At 45.5% G+C, this 18,467-nt stretch overlaps 1 protein-coding gene across 2 annotated transcripts; it reads left to right on the forward strand.

Annotated features, from left to right (window-relative positions):
- Positions 1–5,456: 5,456 nt before the first annotated feature.
- Positions 5,457–18,075, forward strand: SLC39A3 (solute carrier family 39 member 3). Of its 2 annotated transcripts, none has more exons than XM_021009059.2 (3): positions 5,457–5,544; positions 9,304–9,633; positions 13,092–18,075. In XM_021009059.2, exons 2-3 carry the CDS (start codon positions 9,424–9,426, stop codon positions 13,830–13,832), a joined length of 951 nt encoding a protein of 316 aa, XP_020864718.1. In that variant the 5' UTR covers positions 5,457–5,544; positions 9,304–9,423; the 3' UTR covers positions 13,833–18,075. The 2 variants fall into 2 exon arrangements, with proteins under 2 accessions (XP_020864718.1, XP_020864719.1); XM_021009060.2 differs by lacking the exon at positions 5,457–5,544 and adding an exon at positions 5,601–6,031.
- Positions 18,076–18,467: the final 392 nt, after the last annotated feature.

Raw genomic sequence — 18,467 nt, forward strand, 5'->3', positions numbered from 1 at the left:
CCCCAGCCATAGTTTCTGGATTGAGGCTTCGTGCTTGAGTCAGACTGGTCTCGTGTCCAGACTTTTGGTTGGCGTTTATCAGGCTTTGCTTGATCTTGGATGTGGTGACCAAGACAAAGTGCTTCCCTCTGCGTGACCCTCCTGAGTTTGGGTTCAGTTTAGTGTTGGTTCAACTCAGCTTTTAGCCTTGACTCCTTCCCTTGGGTCCTTTTGCATGATCAGAAACCTGTAATTGGCTCTGCTGTAACTTTGAGAGACCCCAATCGGATGATGCTGATGGTTCTGGTAGCAGGCTTCCTGTAAGACTTCTCCAGGGCTATGCTGCCTCTTTTGCTGGGGTTCAGGCCCGGGTCATCTGGATTTCGGGTCTGCCTTCATTTTCTGATGTGTCTCGGGCAGGGCTGCCTGGGCATTGTGCTGTCTAGGTGCTGGTCTGGCCCTGTCTTCTGCTATGGCTTAGGAAGGACTCCCTGGATGTGGTACTGACACATAAACCATAGTAGTCTTTTCTCCCCACCTTTGGCCACGATTTTTCTTTTTTTTACATTCATTTTAAAAAATTTTCAGTTCTGAATTCTCTCCGTCTCCTTAGCTTCTCCTCTACCCATTGAGAAGACAAGCAATATGATTTCTATTATACATGTGAAGTCATACACAACATTTCCAATTAGCCATATTGCAAATAAAATAAAATAACATTTAAAAAGTGAAAAAATGTGCTTCAATCTGTACTTAGAGTTCATCAGTTTTGTCTGGAAGTGAATGGCACTTTTCATCATGAGTCCTTTGGAATTGTTATGGATCATTGTATAAATCTGAGTAGCTAAGTCCTTCACAGTTGGTTATCATTAAAATATTGCTGTTACTGTGTACAATGTTCTGTTTCTACTCAGTTTACTTCGTATCAGTTCATATAAGTCTTCATAGATTTTTTTTTGGAAACCATCCTACTCGTCATTTCTTATAACACAATAATATTCCACTACAACCCAGAATAGCACAGACTTGTCCTCAAGGACAGCTGAATGGAGGACAGATTGGACTGGGGAGAGATGAAGGAGGCGAGTATGAGGCCTGAACAGGGGGGGTTGTAGTGTGAGTTGCATTGGAAAACACAAAATCACAGAACATGAGTGTTGGAAAGGACCTCTGTGGCCATACTCCAAACCTTACATAAAAGGAATACCCCCTACAACATACTGTGCTAGACCAGTGAGGAAGGGGAAGCATGCCACCTCTTGAGGCAGCCAGAAGAAGATATATCAAGACAGGTGAGAAATGAATAGATGCCCAAGGTAAGCTGATAGTGAGAGAGCACCTGTTTGCTCTAGATGAATTCAGGTGATAGAGTCTAGGCGAACTACATTTTCAGGTTCTGAAATAAGGCAGAGGTGAGTTACTGTATGTATATTTACGGTAGATGTGAGTTACTGTACATATATTTAAGATTATGGAAAACAGAAGAGGTGCCACAAGATTGTCCCAATTAGAAAAACAACAACAACAACAGTTTGCAAACTATAGGCCAGACTTTGATTCCTAGGAAAATTCTGCAAAGAACCATTAAAGAGATGGTTGGTGAATATTTAGATAGGAAGAAGTGATTACAAAGAGCCAGCTTCATTAATAATAAATAATAATAGCTAGCATATAGGGCAGCTAGGTGGCATAGAAACTATTGATAACTACAATGGATATCTTCTAGGATCAGAACCATCTCCTGGAATCAATGGTAGAGGGAGAATAGCTAGAAGGTAGAAATGACCCTGTCTCTAACAGAAGTGCTTGTGCTTTTCAGGCAAATATTTTTCTTTGTTGATTAGAAGGCAGCCCCATCAAGCTGGAGAGTTGTCAAGTCTAGATGGTTTGAGTCTAGCTTGAGTCCAGTAGGTTCATCACAAGAACACTCACTGGTCATTAGGTAATGACTACTGTGGCCACAGCTTCTTATGGAGGTCATCTACTGAGGCATGGAAGAGTTGGGATCTACAGTGGTGAAAGGATCATGCCTCCTGAAGATGTCATTAATCACTGGAAGTATTGAAGAAGAGTATAGAGAAAATCAACTCACTCAAGATTTCAAAGTCATGGCAAAGTTGTCTAAGTGATTAATGACCTGCTATGTAACTGTGGCCCAGTGTAGCCAGGCAGAAAAAGCACCAAGCTTTTTCAGCTTTCCTTCCATTCTCTCCAAAACTGCCACATTGCCTATAAAAGAAATGAAATTTGCTTTCTTTGCTCCCAGCCAGGGAATCCAAGGCTACCAAACTCCATGGTCTAATCCCAACTGTCCCAGCCTTCCCTTCTAACTTCATTTTAGTTTTGCACCTGAGTTTTGCATATAGTAGATATCCAATAAATAAATTCTGAATTTTAGGAAAGATATTGACAAAAGAGAGCGAGTCCAAAGGAGGGTCAATAGGATGATAAGGTGATTCAAACTGTTAGGAGGATCAATTGAAGAAACTGGTTATGGAGAAGGCTGGCAGGGACGTGATAGCGCTCATCAAGGATTTCAAAGGATGTCAGGTTGGAGAAGGACTGCTTCTGTTTTACTTGGTCCCAGAGGGCAGAACAAAGACCAATGTCTAGAAGATCATAGGATTATATACAATATAAACAATAGAATCATAGATTTAGAACTGGAAAGGGATCTTAAGAAGCTTTTGAGTTCAATTTTCTCATTAAACTGATGGGGGCATTGAGGTCTGGAAAAGTTAAGTGAATTGCCCAAGGTCACATAGTTCTTAAGTGTCTTGATGTGGGATTTGAACTCAGGTTTTCCTGACTCCCAGTCCAGTGCTAGTCTATCCGTTACATCACGCTGTCCCCACTATCATGCTCTCAGCAGCTTCTCCCCCTCCCACCTCTAATTGGAGGGCTGGAGGCCCAAGCAAAAAATTCCCAAAGGCTCTTTCACTCCTAGATCTGACTGGGGGTAGGGTATGACTTTCCCTCCCCTTTTAAAGCTTCCTTTTGTGTATTGTCTTCCCCAAATTAGATAGTAAACTCCTTGAGGCCCAGGACTCTACTTTTCCCTTTTTGTATCCCCAGCATTTAGCAGGTTTATTGAGTTAAAATGGGAGATATGAGAGCACATAGATAAATTTAATACTAGGTAGAGAGTGATTGGGGTGAGGGAAAGAGCCAGCAAGGTGCTCATGGAAAATTTGAGGAGGGAGAAAAAGCATTCAGTTGGTTGGGAGTATATAACGGGAAGGGAAAGGAGGAATTGAGCCTTGGACAAAGGATTCTCTCTCTCTCTCTCTCTCTCTCTCTCTCTCTCTCTCTCTCTCTCTCTCTCTCTCTCTCTCTCTCTCTCTCTCTCTCTCTCTCATGACTGGCCTGGTCATACAGGTAATGACTGTCTAAGGCCAGATTTGGACTCAGGTCCTCATGACTCCAGGACAAGTGCTCTATCCACTGTGCCACATAGCTGCCCTTGGACAAAGGATTCTTAAAGGTAGAGATGAGGCAGTGCATTCCAGGCATGAGAGTAGGGAAGGGCTTCATGGTGAGAACTGGCATATTTTGTTTAAAACAGCTTAAGTAGTTCAGTTTCACTAGAATTTATAGTGCTTAAAGAAAAATATTGTGTGGGGCAGCTAGGTGGTGAAGTGGATAGAGCACTGGCCCTGAAGTCAGGAGGACCTGAGTTCAAATCACAAACACTTGATACTTTACTAGCTGTGTGACCCTGGGCATGTCACTTAACCCCAATTGCCAAAAAAACCCAAAAAGAATATTGTGAAGTAAATTACAAAAGTAGGTCAGAGAAAGCAAATAAAGACCCCAGAAATCTCAATTCCAAGTCCTATGATTTTTCCATCTTATCTTGACAATAAATCTACAGTGGAGGCCATCCAATCCTACATAGTAGCGTGGTATGAGAATTCTGTACCTCTCATAAGTCAAGTCAAGCAAACAAGTCATCAAAGTGCATGCTATGTTCCAGGCACTGGAGATACAAAGAAAGGTGAAAACATTTGATGTCCTCGTACTGCTATAAATATAATGGAGGAGACAGCATGGAAACAATAGTGTACAAACAAGATTTATATAGCATAAATAGGAGATAATTCCAGAGGGAAGATCACATTGAGGGGGGACTGGGAAAAGCTTCTTGCAGAAGGTGAGATTTTAGCTGAGACTTGAAAGAAGCCAAGAGGTAGAGATGAGGAGGGAGAGCATTTCAGACATGGGAGACAACTGTGAAAGTCAGTGGAGTTGGGTGATGGGGTGTTATGTGTGAGGAAAAGCAAGGAAGACAATTTCACTGGATCACAGAGTACATGGAAGGAAGGAAGGTAAAAGGACACTGAAAAAGTAGAAAGGGACAAGATTACAAAGGACTTTAAAAGTCAGGGGATTTTATATTTGATCCTAAGGATAATAAGGAACCACTGGAGTATATTGAACCTTGGAATGATATGGTCATACTTGGTGGAGTGGATAGAGTGCTGGGCCTGAAAGGAGGACTCATCTTTCTGAGTTCAAATCTGGCCCCAGACACTTACTAGTTGTGTGACACTGGGCAAGTCACTTAACCCTACTTGCCTCAGTTTCCTCATCTGTGAAATGAGCTAGAGAAGGAAATGTCAAACCACTCCAGTATCTTTGCCAAGAAAACCCTAAATGGGGTGGCAAAGAATGATAGGACTGAACAACAAAAACAAACGATCATATTTGAACTTTAGGAAGATCACTTTGATAGCTGAGTGTAGGATGGATTGGAGTAAAGAGAGTTGAAGTAGGGAGACCAACCAGAAGGCTACCGCAATAGTTCAAGTTTGAAGTGATGAGGGCTTGTACCAGGGTGATGGCAGTGTTGGGGAGAGAAGGAGGCATATAGGAGAGATGTTATGAGGGTAGAATGGATGGGACTTGGCAACAGATTGGATATGGGGGGTGAGAGAGTAAGGAGTTGAGTATATGGCACCTATGTTGTTAATGCTGGGAGTCCTTGGCCACCTTAAACCCCTGCCTGTTTCTCCCACTTAGAGCCTGCCTTCTGGGAGAAAAGTGTCTTGAGCCTTCAAGTCTATATAAATGTGAGCCATTATTTGTGGTTATTTTTCCAAAGGAAGTCTTCCCCAAACACTGTGGTAGGCTTGCCCCATGGATAAATAGTCTGTGGAAAGGCTCAAAGATGAGCCTTGAGTTCAAGGGAGATTCAGCACCATCTCTCTTGGACAGCTCTCAAAGCGTCTAAACGGCCCCTCCCCCTCCCAGAACCTTTTCCCTACAGGTAGCCGTTTCTCTCCGGGTCCTTTTCCTCCGAGCACTCTGCAACCCCTGGAGGGAGAAACACTTTCCCTAAACCCCATTCGGCGGAGTGCTTGAGTGGGCGGGCGGAGGATACAATTGATAGTCACCCAAGCCAATGATTAGCAAGATTTCCTCTTGTGACGTGAGAAACCACCAATTGGACGGCGGCATGGCAACAGGGGCGGGGTAAAGCGCTGAGAGCGGGCGGGATCCCAGGCGTTGGCCCGCCGACGGTGGAGGCGGCGACTTGGCCCCGGGCGCTGCTTCTGCTGGGAAGTAAGTGGCGGCGCTAACCCGAGGGCGGCCGGGGCGGGAGGCGGAGACCGCGGGCTGGGGCTGTGGAGGAGGCGGGCCGTGGGAGCCAGGCCAGAGGGGCCAGACCCACCGTTTCCGCTGGCTGTCGTCGGGCCTGGGTCTCCGGCCTCTCCTCGACGCTGTCAGGCCCGACCCCACCCGTCATCCCTTCCAGCGGGGTGGGGGAGACGGGCCGGAGAGACCCTGTGATTGGGAAGGAGAGGAAGCGGAGACCCAGTGAAGAGGAGGCTGGAGATGGCGAGCCTCCTCTCCCCTCGCTTCTGGGCCTCAGTTTCTTCTTCTGTAAAATGTGGGGGTGGGACTAGAAGCTTCCTTTCAGCTCAGAGTCAGTGATCCTAAGAAGAGACTTGCTCAAGGTCACCCAGACGTGTCAATCCTGACATAGGATTCGAACCCAGGTCCCCCTGCCTTCAAATCCAGAGCCCTTATCCCTACATCACACTGCAAGGTATGACCCCTATCATAGCATCGCAGATGAAGAGCTGAAAGGGATCGTCCTCCATTCATTAATTGAGCATTAAGTACCTCCTCAAATGCTCTTTCCTAGTCCCTTCAGTTGCTAGTGTCTTTCACTGTGAGGTTACTTTGTATTTATTCTGTATGCGTCTTGTATGTAACTGTGTAGTCAGTCAATAAACTGTGGAAAGTAAGTGGCAGAGGGGATATTACTAAGTGTGGTGGAGGCCGTCAGATTATACATTGCAGTGTGATATGAGAATTATTACGCACCTGCTATGTGCCGGGCTTTGAGCTAAGTGCTGGAGCTACAAAGAAAAGCAAAAGACAGTCCCTGCTCCTGAGGGTCTCGAAGTCTAAAACAAGATAAATTGGAGTTAAGAATTAGACGGAAGGCTTTAGGATTAAGGAGGATCAGGAAAGTGTTCCTATAGAGAAGGTGGAAATTTAGCTGGGACCAGAAGTGTCTCTCCTGTTAGTAAGCTCCTTGAGGGTAGGGGCTGTTGTTTGCATTTTTTCTTTCTATCCCAAGAAATTAACTAAGTGCCTAATACATAGTAAGGTCTTAGTAAATGCTTCTTGTTTGGTTGAATTAGTACATCCCTGGCACTTTACAGAGGAGGAAACTGAAGCCCAGAGAAGGTAAAGTGACTTGTATAAGGTCACCATGATTTTAACTGGTAGAAACAGCATTTGAGCCCAGGAACTTTGACTCTGAAGCCAGCACTCTTCCCATTATATTCCATTTGCAAGGTTGCTTACCTGGAAGGAGACATCAAAATCATTTTATCCAACCCCCTCATTTAGACTAAAGGACTGGTCCAGAATCAGTCAATCAGTAAACATTTAAATGTCTGCCCTTGTTAATGGCAGGGTTGAGACTAGAATCCAGGGCTCTTGAATCCTAGTCTAGGATTTGTTTCCCTAATTATAGTGATAACTGACATTCATATAGCATTTTAAAGTTGTGAAGTGCTTTACATACAACCCTATACAGCAGACATAAAGACTTAGGCATAAAAGGCAGATAGATTGTCCAAATGATGTGTAGCTTGTCTGAGTCTCAGCTTCTCCCTTGGTGAAAAATGAGGTGGGATTCATATTTAAAGTCCCTCCTAACTCTGACACTCCTCTAAGCTCATAAGACAGAGCTTCAAAGATCATTTGTGGAAACTCAGTATCAGTTGGGACATGTCCAAGGTCTCACAGGTAGCTGTGGCAGGTGTTTTTAATTCTGGACAGAGCCAAGATTCAAACCCAGGTCTTACTCCAACTCTGTACTCTTTGTGGTATAGCACACAGCTTTCTCTTATCTTGCAATATTTTTCAGGCTTAGGCCTCCTTCATTGCTTGTCCTTTGTGAACTGGTAATCAGACTTCCATTTCTGACTTGGATTATTCTTCAGAGCCCCAGCTGCAGTCCTCTGTGAGGTCTTATTGGAAACTTCCTCCCATTCTCCTTCCTCCCCTCCCCACCAGCCCTAACTGGACATGCTCTCTCCCTTATCCAGTCTCATAACACTTCATACTCCCTATGTACTCCTTATACTCTGATTTGCATCTTCTGTAACTCACACTTCTGTAGTGCTTTATGGTTTTGTAGGCTTTAAAGCTAGAAGTGACCATAGAAATTATCTAGTTAAGTGTCCTCCTTTTGTATATGTAGAAAATGAGGCCCATGGAGGGGTAGAAACTTGCCCAGGTTCACTCAGATGTAAATGCCCGAACCAAGACTTGAACTCTGGTCTTCTGACTCCGAATCCAGGGTTCTTTCAATGATGCCTTTGCTTATGCGGTCTTCCTGTGGTGCCATTGGATGCCAGGTTCCCCTTGCATACTCAGGGATTTAGACTTGGGAGTTATTTTTCCCTTTTGTGGTATCTTCATACTCCCTTGTGCATTTATCCTACCCAGTTCTATATTGCTTCATAGTTTACAAAGTACTTTCTACACAACAGTCTCATGAGGTTGGCAGGGCAGAGATTGTGATCCCTATTTTACAAGAGCAGAAATTGAGACTCCACAAAGTCATCTGACCTGCTCAGGCTCTTGTGACTGCTGTGACATTCAAACCCTGATCCCCCTTCAGCCTCTATGTCCAACATACTTTCTGCTCTTCTATACTGCTTCTGTTATGTTATCTTTATCTGGGCACATGTCTTATCACCACCACCCCTAGTAATACTTTGAGGATCTTTAATTTCTTTTTTATTTTTTAACAAAATAATAATTACTTTACTTTTTCAGATGGCAAAATAAATAGGTTGATAAACCTACAAATAAATAGAAGACTGAATTAATTTTCCTATGGATAGATACTAGAAGTTGTTGTTTTTTCTTCTTTCTTGAAGAGGATTGTGACATCAGGGAGGTGATGACATGACACACAAGGGAACTGGATTTAAGTGAGAGAGAGCTATACCAAGTCACCAGCCTCACTTTCTCCTCCAGAGCCATCTGGGTCTAGTGGCCAGATATAGATCAGGATGACTGGAGATGGCCCTCACTAGAAATAGATAGATGATAGATTGATCAATCGATTGATAGAAAGAAAGAAAGATAGATAGATAATTTGTAGGTGCCCATGAAATGTGCAATGGCTGAATGAACTGTTTTCCATGAATATAATGGAATGGCACTGAAATACAAGAAACAATGATTATGAAGAATTTTTTTTTTTGGCTAGGCAGTGGGGTTAAGTGACTTGCCCAGGGTCACACAGCCAGTAAGTGTTATGTGTCTGAGGCCAGATTTGAACTCAGGTCCTCCTGAATTCAGGGCCAGTGCTCTATCCACTTCGCCACCTAACTGCCCGAACAATTTTAATTATATGTGTGTGTATGTGCGTGTGTAGGTAGAGGATCTTTAATTTCATTGTGTGGACATTCCCTTTACTAATTCAGATTGCCCACCACCGCCTACAAATTACCAGATGCAAAAAAGTCATCATCTCAGAACTAGCCTGATGACGCATCTCTCTCTGGATTTCACTTGGCTAACAGGTGCATAAATTCATCCCTGAGCTGGTGCCCAAAGCCTTTCCAGGCTGATAGAACTGGATAAAATTTGCAGTCTGCCACTTTGGCGTCCTTTGAGAGCCTGGGATTTCCTCCATGTTATCGGAGGAATTGGAATAGCATTTCAGTGGAGAGATCTAGATGGCAGAAAACACAGTCATTTCTTATCCCTCGAAGCTGATGAGCTCCTCATGACGTGTGGTTGGAGAATATGTAGCCTTAATATTTACTTGCTTGACATTCACAGCTGCTACTGGGAAGCATGTGTCCCTGGATGCTGCTCTGCAGCCTTTAGCACTTCCAGAGTGTTGGCCTCTGCTACATTTGGTTTGGGACACCGGCAGGTGGAGCGTTGCTGGCTGTGAACATGACGAAGATCTTAGTAGCCAAACTGCTGTGCCTGGTGGGGGTGTTTATCCTCATGCTACTTGGCTCCATTCTGCCTGTAAAGATCATTGAGGCTGATTATGAGAAAGCCCACCGCTCCAAGAAAATCCTCTCTCTCTGCAACTCTTTTGGAGGTGGCGTTTTCCTGGCCACCTGCTTCAATGCCTTGCTCCCTGCTGTGCGAGAAAAGGTAAGAACACTTGCTTGCTGGGATGGAGCAGCTGTGGAGGTTGTCAGTCAAAGGTCCCCAGTGATTCATTCAGCAGATCTCAGAGCACTTACCATGTGCTTAATGCTGAGCGTAATGTCATAAAGGATCTAAAAGAACACTAGACTAACTTGGGCAAAGCGCTGAACCCCTCTGGGCCTCAAGGTTTCCCCAGTTTTAAAATGAGGGGATTGGCAGCTCCCTTTGCATCTTTTATGACTCTATGACTAAGGTAGGGTCCTAAGCAGTACGTAGTTATCTGCTAGCAGACAGACCTCCAAGTTGTGCTTGTGGCCACATTTCCTTCTCAGGTTGCCTTGGTTCCCAGCAAGGAGTGGAATACAACCTGTCACGGGCAGCCTCTTCTCAGGTCAGCCACAAGACCTAGAGGAGGCACCTCCCTGTGCGTGTTTCTCTCCCTCCGCTTAGTGATCCCGGGGTTTCAGGGAAATGAAGAGGAGCTTCTCCCCCTAACAGGGTGAGAATTCCTAGACTGTACATGACTTCCCAAGGGCCATTTTGGCTGGAGGTCCCTTCCAGCTCTGACATTCTGTCTTCAATGTGCTAATTTTTCTTCCACCTCTGACGTTGTGTATTCTGTGTTCTAAGGATCTTTGCATTTCTGACATTTTATGTTCTATGTTTCAAGGTTCTGTCGACCTCTGACATTGTGTGTTCTGTTTTCTGAGTGCCCTCCCACCTCTGGCATTGTGTCTTATGAGTTTCTGTCCATGTCTGTTCTTTGTTTCATGTTCTGAGATCTGGTTCTTGCTCTTGAGCCATTCATCTTTTATCTGGGCAGCCAGCACACACACACACACACACACTCACAGAGTATGGTAACAATACTAGTCATTATGTGATATGCCAAATGCATTGGGCAGACAGTAAGTCTAAAAGGAGTGTAGAAGGAGAGGTCACTGTAGGCTGTGGAGGTTCCAGGGACAGATTCTTGAGGGGGTGGGAGTTGGAACTGGTTCTTGGCAAAGGGTAGTATGATGGAGAGAGAAGCCTTCCAGGGCAGGCGCACTCCATGAACAAGGTGAGAATGAGTTCTGTGTTTGAAGAAGGACAATAAAGAGACTGTTCTAGCCAAGAGGGAGCATTCATGATGAAGAGTCATGAAAGCTAAGTTTGGAATATTTATCTTCTTACTATCTTCCATGAAAGGTTCTACCTAGTTCGAAGATGATAACAATTGAGTTCTATATGTCATTGATGTTGTCTACTAAGAGGTACCTTTTCCAGGCCCCAGGGAATTCAAAGGAAGCTCAGTGGGTATAATTCAGCTAGGCATCTCTACTCTGGTTCTGATCACAGCTCTCCTTATTGTTTACTTCCCTAATTCTGGTGTGGGGGGGGGGGTGGGGGGGCAGCCTGAGCCTTGACCCCAGATCAACAAAGACACCAGTGAATGCCTCCACTCAGCACAGAGACACCGAGAGGTAAGAAAAATCCAGGAGCAGATCTCATGCATGCTATTGCTACTGTGTTTGAGACGCGATTGGCCTCTCCCGGTATTTAACTGCCCATTGTTTCTTGCCACCACATATATGCTTGTTGCTCCCTGACTGGGGAAGTGCTGGTGCAGTCAGCTGCCACTTGATTCGGCTGTTTACCTTGAGATAACTGGAATGTCACTCAAGGTTCTGCCTGTGCCCTCTTCTGTCTCTGTGCCCAGTGGTGCCCGGTTTCCCTGAGATACTAACACTGTCTTCCCGACCCCCTTGTCTCTGCTGTCACGTCCTCCACAGTTTGCTGTTTGCCATTCTTGTGATGAGCGCTTCACCTCTGTTCAAAATATGGGACTGAAGGGGTTGAGGGCTGGGAGATTTCATCAAGGTTTTCCATAGGACATGAGGGTGAATGCTCTTAGAATTAGGGGGATTTCTCTCTTCTGGATGCCCTGCAGTGGAAATGAGAATATGTCAGCATTATTGGATGCATGTGTGGTTGCACTTTTCTAAAATCCTTATCTGATCACATATTATTTTTGTGTATTATGGTTATTTACATATATTTCTTATCTCCCCATTGGACCAAGCTCCATGACAGCAGTGCTTGTCTTAACTCAACTTGACTATTTCCCATGGTGTCTAGCGCAGTACTCTGGCTCCTGCCTCCCTTTCCAGCATTTCACCCAGTAGATGATTAAGAAATGTTTATTGAATTAAATTCCTAGTTTCCCCTGTACAGCGCCAATTTGCCACAGAAATATCCCATATTAACCACATGTGGAAAGCATAACCAAGTATTTTTTTTTTTACGGTCACTGCCAGATTCTCCCTGGGCTGTTTCCCCATGGAGGACAATGACTTTCATAGTCTTTGATTTTTTTATATTATTGGTCTTGAAACCTGTAGGTTTACTTTGAAATCACCCAGGGCTCTATACCTCAGAGCCATCTTTGACTTCTTACCCGCTCCATCCGATCAGTCATTAAGTCCTGCTAATGTTGCCTTCATCATTTCTCATTCATCTTCCCCCTTTTTATATATTCGCACTGCCCCGATCCTGGTTCAGGTCCTTTACCTTATGCCTGGATTATTGCAGTTACCTCAGTTGTTTTCCTAGTTCCAGTCAGTCCTCTCTCTAATCCGTCCTGGTAAACTTATGAAAATAGTGTGTTGACCCCTGTTTAAAGCTCCTCAGTGCCGTGCTGTGCTGAAGGTAACTGTCTTAGCATGACATTCAAGATCCTCCTCACAATTTAGAAACCCTACCTATCTTTCTAGTCTTATGTGTTCCTAGTTTCCTAAATAAGACTTTCCATTCTAGCCAAAATACTATCCACATACTATCCCATGCACATAACTTGTCATTTTTCATCTTTGATCATGGAATATCCTTGCCCCGTTCCCCTCCTCCCAGCTCACCTCCCATTTATCTATATTAAAATCCTTTTAGCTTTTCAGGCCTGGTTCGTATGCCATGACATGGCTGAAAAGCTAAAAGTTCCTACCCCCCCCCCCGGGTGGTTGGGAGGTCCCAATGTGATAATATTTATAAAGGTAGAAATCTTCCTTAATCACTCCAGACTCCTTGTCCATATCATTCAGTCATTCATCAAATGAGGCATAGTAATTTATGTAAGGTGCTTTGCAAACAAAGTGCTGTACAACTGTTAACTGCTAGCTGTAATTATCTTATATTGCCTTGTGTTCGTAGTTTCTTATTACCCCCCAGCAGATGACGGGCTCCTAAAGCACAGGGATTTGTACTTCTCTGCAGTGTCTCACACATATTAGGGGTCAGTAAATGTTTGATGAATGAATGAATGTCCCGTGGTGGCTTCTCCCTAAATGAAATCTGTTGCCATGGTGGCCTCGGGCTCAGGTGCTATGACAAGGGTGACTTCCATATGTTGGTTTTTTATGAAGATGGACACAGTTATTTTACTTCTAAGTTTTTTATGTTTTTTCTTTTGTCCTTTGCTTCAGCTCCAAGAAGTTCTGAAACTTGGAAACATCACCACAGACTATCCCTTAGCAGAGACCATTATGCTCCTGGGGTTCTTCATGACTGTTTTTGTGGAGCAGGTCATTTTGACCTTCAGAAAGGAGAAGCCCTCATTCATTGACCTAGAGACCTTCAATGCAGGCTCTGATGTGGGAAGTGACTCAGAGTATGAGAGCCCCTTCATTGGAAACTCCCGTGGACACAACTTTTACCCAGAGCATGGTCGTCACTCCCATGGCCATGGCTTAGATGTTCAAGAGCTCTCCCGCTCCAGCCCGCTGCGTCTCTTCAGCCTCGTGTTTGCTCTTTCTGCCCATTCTATCTTTGAGGGTTTGGCCTTGGGCCTGCAGGAGGAGGGGGACAAGGTCATGAGTTTGTTTGTCGGCGTGGCCATTCATGAGACATTAGTGGCCGTGGCTCTGGGGATCAACATGGCGAAGAGCTCGTTGCCACTGAAAGATGCAGCCAAGCTGGCTGTCACGGTGAGCTTGATGATCCCTCTGGGCATCGGGCTTGGAGTGGGCATCGAAAGGACCAAGGGCGTGGCTAGCAGTGTGGCCTCAGTGCTGCTACAGGGCTTTGCAGGAGGAACTTTCCTTTTTGTGACCTTCTTTGAGATTTTGGTGAAAGAACTGGAAGACAAGAATGACCGTCTCTTGAAAGTTCTTTTTTTGGTGTTGGGCTATGCAGTCCTTGCAGGACTGGTCTTCTTCAAGTGGTAGGGGCAATGAGAAAAGTTTCGCTAGAGCGCTCCAACCCTTCCATGGAGGCTCCAGGAAGGTAGAGCCCAAATCTGAAGGATGCTCCTTGCTGTCCCGTGCCTCCCCATCCACCAGCCAGCAAAGAGGAGGAACTGCCACCCGTGAGGGGCTTGTACAGAAGAGGGAGTGTTTCCTCAAGGCCATTGCTTGGTGCTCCTTCACGTTGGGCCTTCAGGTGGCGCTGAGCATGTGGGCTGCCTGTGTCTGCTTAGGAGTTAGAGCTTCACATTCAGAGGGTATCTGCGGCTGGCAGAGAGGTTTCCTGTAGGTTGTGATATTACCCTCCAGAATATATATGTATATGTATATATAAGTTGTATGCGATACTGTTTACTTTTGGTAAAAAGCAACTTGACCTCGTGACTGAAGGACGCAAAGGGGACAAGAGACACAAGTTAAGATGAAGGCTGGGGAACGAATTGGGTTAACACTCAGCACTTAACATAGAATGTAGATGCTCCATTTCTCTCTCTTCCCTCCCCTTCCCTTGCCTTCCCTTCCCTCCCTTTCCCTTCTCTTCCCCCTCCCCTTCCCTTGCCTTCCCTTCCCTCCCTCATCCTCCTTTTCTTTCCCTCCTCCTCTTCTCTCTCTCTCTCCCTCTCCCTTCCCCTCTCTCCCTCCCTCCTTATCCCTCCATTCCCTCCTTTTCTATCCTCCCCCTCCCCACTTCCTCTTTCCTTCTCCCTTTTTCCCCTCTCCTCTGGGTTAGAATCAGCATCACTAACGCATGGGCATTCCAGGTCGTTGGCGTGACTTAGACCTGGCCCCTCAGAAGTCTCCTCTGCCTCTGTTTCAATGTGTTCTGGCCATCCTGGCCTTGGTAATCCAGCAAGAACATCGTTGGTAGGATTTAGGTAGAAAATCCCAGTAGCCGGGGTCACTAGGAGTGCAGCAGGGTTGCTACTTGGGCAGTTTGCTCACAGGCAGCCCAGCTTACAGTCATATACCGGCAGTTAGATGGAGTGTGCTTTGCTTGCTAAGGTTCCGTGCTTACTACTGATAGGAAAAAGGGAAGGGAGGGTTGTACACATTTTCCTTCCTGCCCTAGGTTTTTCAGCTTTTGAGCAACCATTGTGTTTTCTGTTTCATGCTCTTGCTAATTTCACAGGAATTTTCCTTCCTGCTAGTGACTTGGGGCCACCGGCTTATTCCAGTCAGTTAGGAGGCATTGAGATCTGGGGGGGGGCTCAGCTTGTCACCTGGTTTTATCGGGAGGGCATGAGTGGCATAGTGTGCCCAGGAAATAGAATTTGGAGGCACCAGAGAAGACAGAAGGTAATGGAGGTTGTGCTCCTCAAACACTGTTAGGAAGTGGCTTAGGTATCCTTATTGACTGAGAATCAGCAAATGTCTGTGTACAGATAGCTTTTGGTTTTAATTGCACCAAAGACCTAAGCTAATTCATCTTTGTTGGAATAAATTGGTTTGAAGGCTGCGATTGACACAGCTTCCAGAAAGCTGATTAGAAAGTGGCTCAGACTGGCAGTTCTAACCCCTGCAGCCTCTTTAGTTTCCTCCATGTTTTGCCTCCCTAGTTCTTGGGATCAGGCATTGGCCTATTCATTCACTCCGCATACTCCCCACAAACAAAAAATCCACCAAAACCCCAGACCCACAAACTGAACTACACTCACCTCCCCAGGGCCTAAAAGAGGCTGGGAAGTAGGTAGAGATAGACTCAAGGCTCCCTTAGCTTCAACCTTCACAGCTACTCTCTATTGGTTTGCTATACTGAAACAAAGGAACCAGTGAGGAAGAATCCACTCTCTGTCCTGCTTGGCTTCCAATGATCTAATTTTCAGGGACTAAGCTTTGCGTTTCATATCTGGTTCGATGGAAAGTCCTGGGCTAGGAGACCAGAAGGCCAGACATTGCCAACAGCTTGTTATGGGACCCTTTGGCAGGTGACTACCACTCTCTGAGCATCCTAATCTGTCAGAAGGTGGATGGACCCAATGGGCTGCTCATTCGAATCCTCAGATACGTTCTAACTTCCCTTCCAGGCCTAATAGTCTGTATTCTTTATTCCAAGTTCCCTTTAGTCTCTGACATTCAAAATCTTTAATCCCATTAAGTTCTCACATTTAAGCTAACTGAAAACGTAGTCCCTTAAATCAGTTCTCACCCCTGATTATTGGTGCCACCTCTCCAGCTGTCAGCACTAATAAAAACTACTCAGCCAGCATTTGTTCCCCTATTTTCATGGGAGGCAGTGGGTGAGGAAAGGAGGCAGGGTGGAGTGATGCTGTTCTCCCAGCCCAAGAGGAAGGATGCCCTGCCTTCTAGAGACCTGCACTCCAGAGGATCCAGGCGCTTTCCTTTGGGTATTTTTGCTTTACATACGTTGTATTTCCCCCCTACCCCCCCCCCTTTCTGCTGCCCATCCCCTCAGTAGAGGATGAGAAGACAAAGCTGGCAAGATGTGACTTTAGTCCTTGACACGTCAGCCGTGGTGCATGCATGATAGTTTTCTAGGGGTGTGCTGTCGTCTGATCTTTCACATGCTCCTGAGCTCAGTGGTTGGTTCATAGCTATTTGTCACGGGCCACAGGTTGTGCCAAGTTAGACTAATTAGTTACCTTAGCTATTTCCAGGATGTAGATAGCAGCTTTCCAGTTCCAGGACTGCTTTAGATCAGTCAGACCTGAATGAGCTTAAGCCCCAGGGAGGAAATGACCCTTGGAGCAGGTGGCTTTTTGCCTTTCCACTCTGCTTCCTTCCCTTTTGTTCTCCTCTATCACAGAGGAGCCTGGGGATTTAGGAAGTTGTCTTTTGAAGCTCTTTTGAGAATTGTAAATAATACAGAACTCAGTAGTGACTGTTCTTCAGATTTAGTGGGCAACTGTAAATAGGTATTTATGTGAACCACCCTTTAGACTGTCCTTCTTTATAACTTTGCTCATAAACCCCAGTGTTGATGTTAGATATGACTAGGATTTAGTGGTTCTGTGTGTGCAGATGATGTTTGGCTATGTTTTTGTTGGACACTGCTCTCCTGAGATAGCTCTGCCACCCCCATGCTTAAGGCATCCTTGTTTTAGATGTTGGGGGGAGGACACGCCCTCTCTTCTTTGATCTTCAATGACTAAAGCACAATGTGGCCTTGGAGTACTTCTTACGTTCTTTGAACTCCCATCAGACAATGACCAGTGACCACTACTCTTTGATACCTTTGAGCAGCCCCCATGTCACTGGGTGAATTCTGTCTGGAGCTTTAGGTGAAAGACTTGGAGGCTGACCTGGGGGCAGCTGAATGGGGGGAGCTTCTAAGAATTGGCTTGGGTTTTTGGTTGAAGAGGGTGAGGCTCTTCTCTTAGCTGGCAGAGACTCAGGTGCTGCCTTAAGGAGTCTAGCCACAGAAATAGAGGTTCTGGTGGAAAGCCACTTGTACCACTGCCTGCATGACAGCATCACAAAGTGGCAGTTGTATCGTGAATTGGGCAAAGCCAGCCAAGCAAGAATTCTGTGAGTAGGTTTTTCTGGCTTCTTAAGAACTTCTCAGAGAAGCAAGTTCTCCAGTCCAGAGGATCTGTTTGCTCGTTAGCTCATGAGAAGATACAGGATTAATCTGCTCTGGTGGCTCTTAGCTGCTTTCTTCCCCACCTGCATCAGAGACTCAGAAGATGCTTTTCACCCTCTGAAGGAGGGAGCCGCATGGGCCGATCTGCCTCTGGTCACCTCGGTACAGTTGTGGAGCTGTTATCAAGTCACTGGGGTGAAGGGGAGGCACCTTGGGACTACCAGGAAGCTTGTTTACCCTGTTGGAAGCTCACCTTCCCTGCAGTTGGCCTGTTTACCACACAGATAATCTGAAGCAGCACAGACAGCTTCTCCAGCCGAGCTGGCCCAGCTTCCCTCCTGGTGCTTTTGCTGTTTGATCAGTTCTCATTGGAAGCACCCAGGCCCAGCACCATGTTCGGCCTCCTCCACCCTTAGCCTGGCAGCTGCGGGGAGAGACAGAAAGACGCTTCACCTTTCTGGGCTTCATTTGTTGGGCTGAATGATCTCTAAGGTCTTTTCCAACCCTAAAATTTTGTGATTCTGATTCTGTAATTCTCTGTTTTATTTGCTGTATATACTGAGTGAATATTAAGTTCTTCCCAGCACCAAATTACACATTTGTATTTGTATGTGGTGTCTGGATGTATATGTGTGGGTGCAGTGCACATGTCCCCACAAAAAGAACCCTTTCAGCATTGTGTAATGGTGTGTTTAGTCTACCTAGCTGTGAACAAACTAGTTGCTATTCATACCTGCAGCTGTCCCCTCCCCTCTGTCAAACCCAGCACTCCTCCGCTTCCCATTGTCTCTCTGTCCTGTATTCTTGTTTCTCTAGGAGCTCACAGGAAACAAAGAATCATGGCGACAGAACCACTGATTTGTGTTTAAGGCACCAAAATATGGTTCCCTTTTGAACATGTGGAAGGAGGGAGTGGAATGGAACCTGTCTCCTTCCTTAATGATTCATATAATCTCAGTCTTGCCCTGATGGCCTCCTTCCTTGTGCTATTGTTAAAACGAAAAGGAAGCCTTCTATCTGATAGCTCCTCTGAAGAGCCAGCCGCATTAATCCCACCCATGCTGCTGATGAGCTGA

Source organism: Phascolarctos cinereus, unplaced genomic scaffold (genome assembly GCF_003287225.1).
Source record: "Phascolarctos cinereus isolate Bilbo 61053 unplaced genomic scaffold, phaCin_HiC Scaffold_4;HRSCAF=312, whole genome shotgun sequence".
Taxonomy (NCBI): domain Eukaryota; kingdom Metazoa; phylum Chordata; class Mammalia; order Diprotodontia; family Phascolarctidae; genus Phascolarctos; species Phascolarctos cinereus.

Coding starts and splice junctions, on each gene's coding strand:
- SLC39A3 (XM_021009059.2), top strand. CDS start 9,424: ATGACGAAGATCTTAGTAGCCAAACTGCTGTGCCTGGTGGGGGTGTTT. Junction 9,634..13,091: donor TCCCTGCTGTGCGAGAAAAG/GTAAGAACACTT, acceptor CCTTTGCTTCAG/CTCCAAGAAGTTCTGAAACT.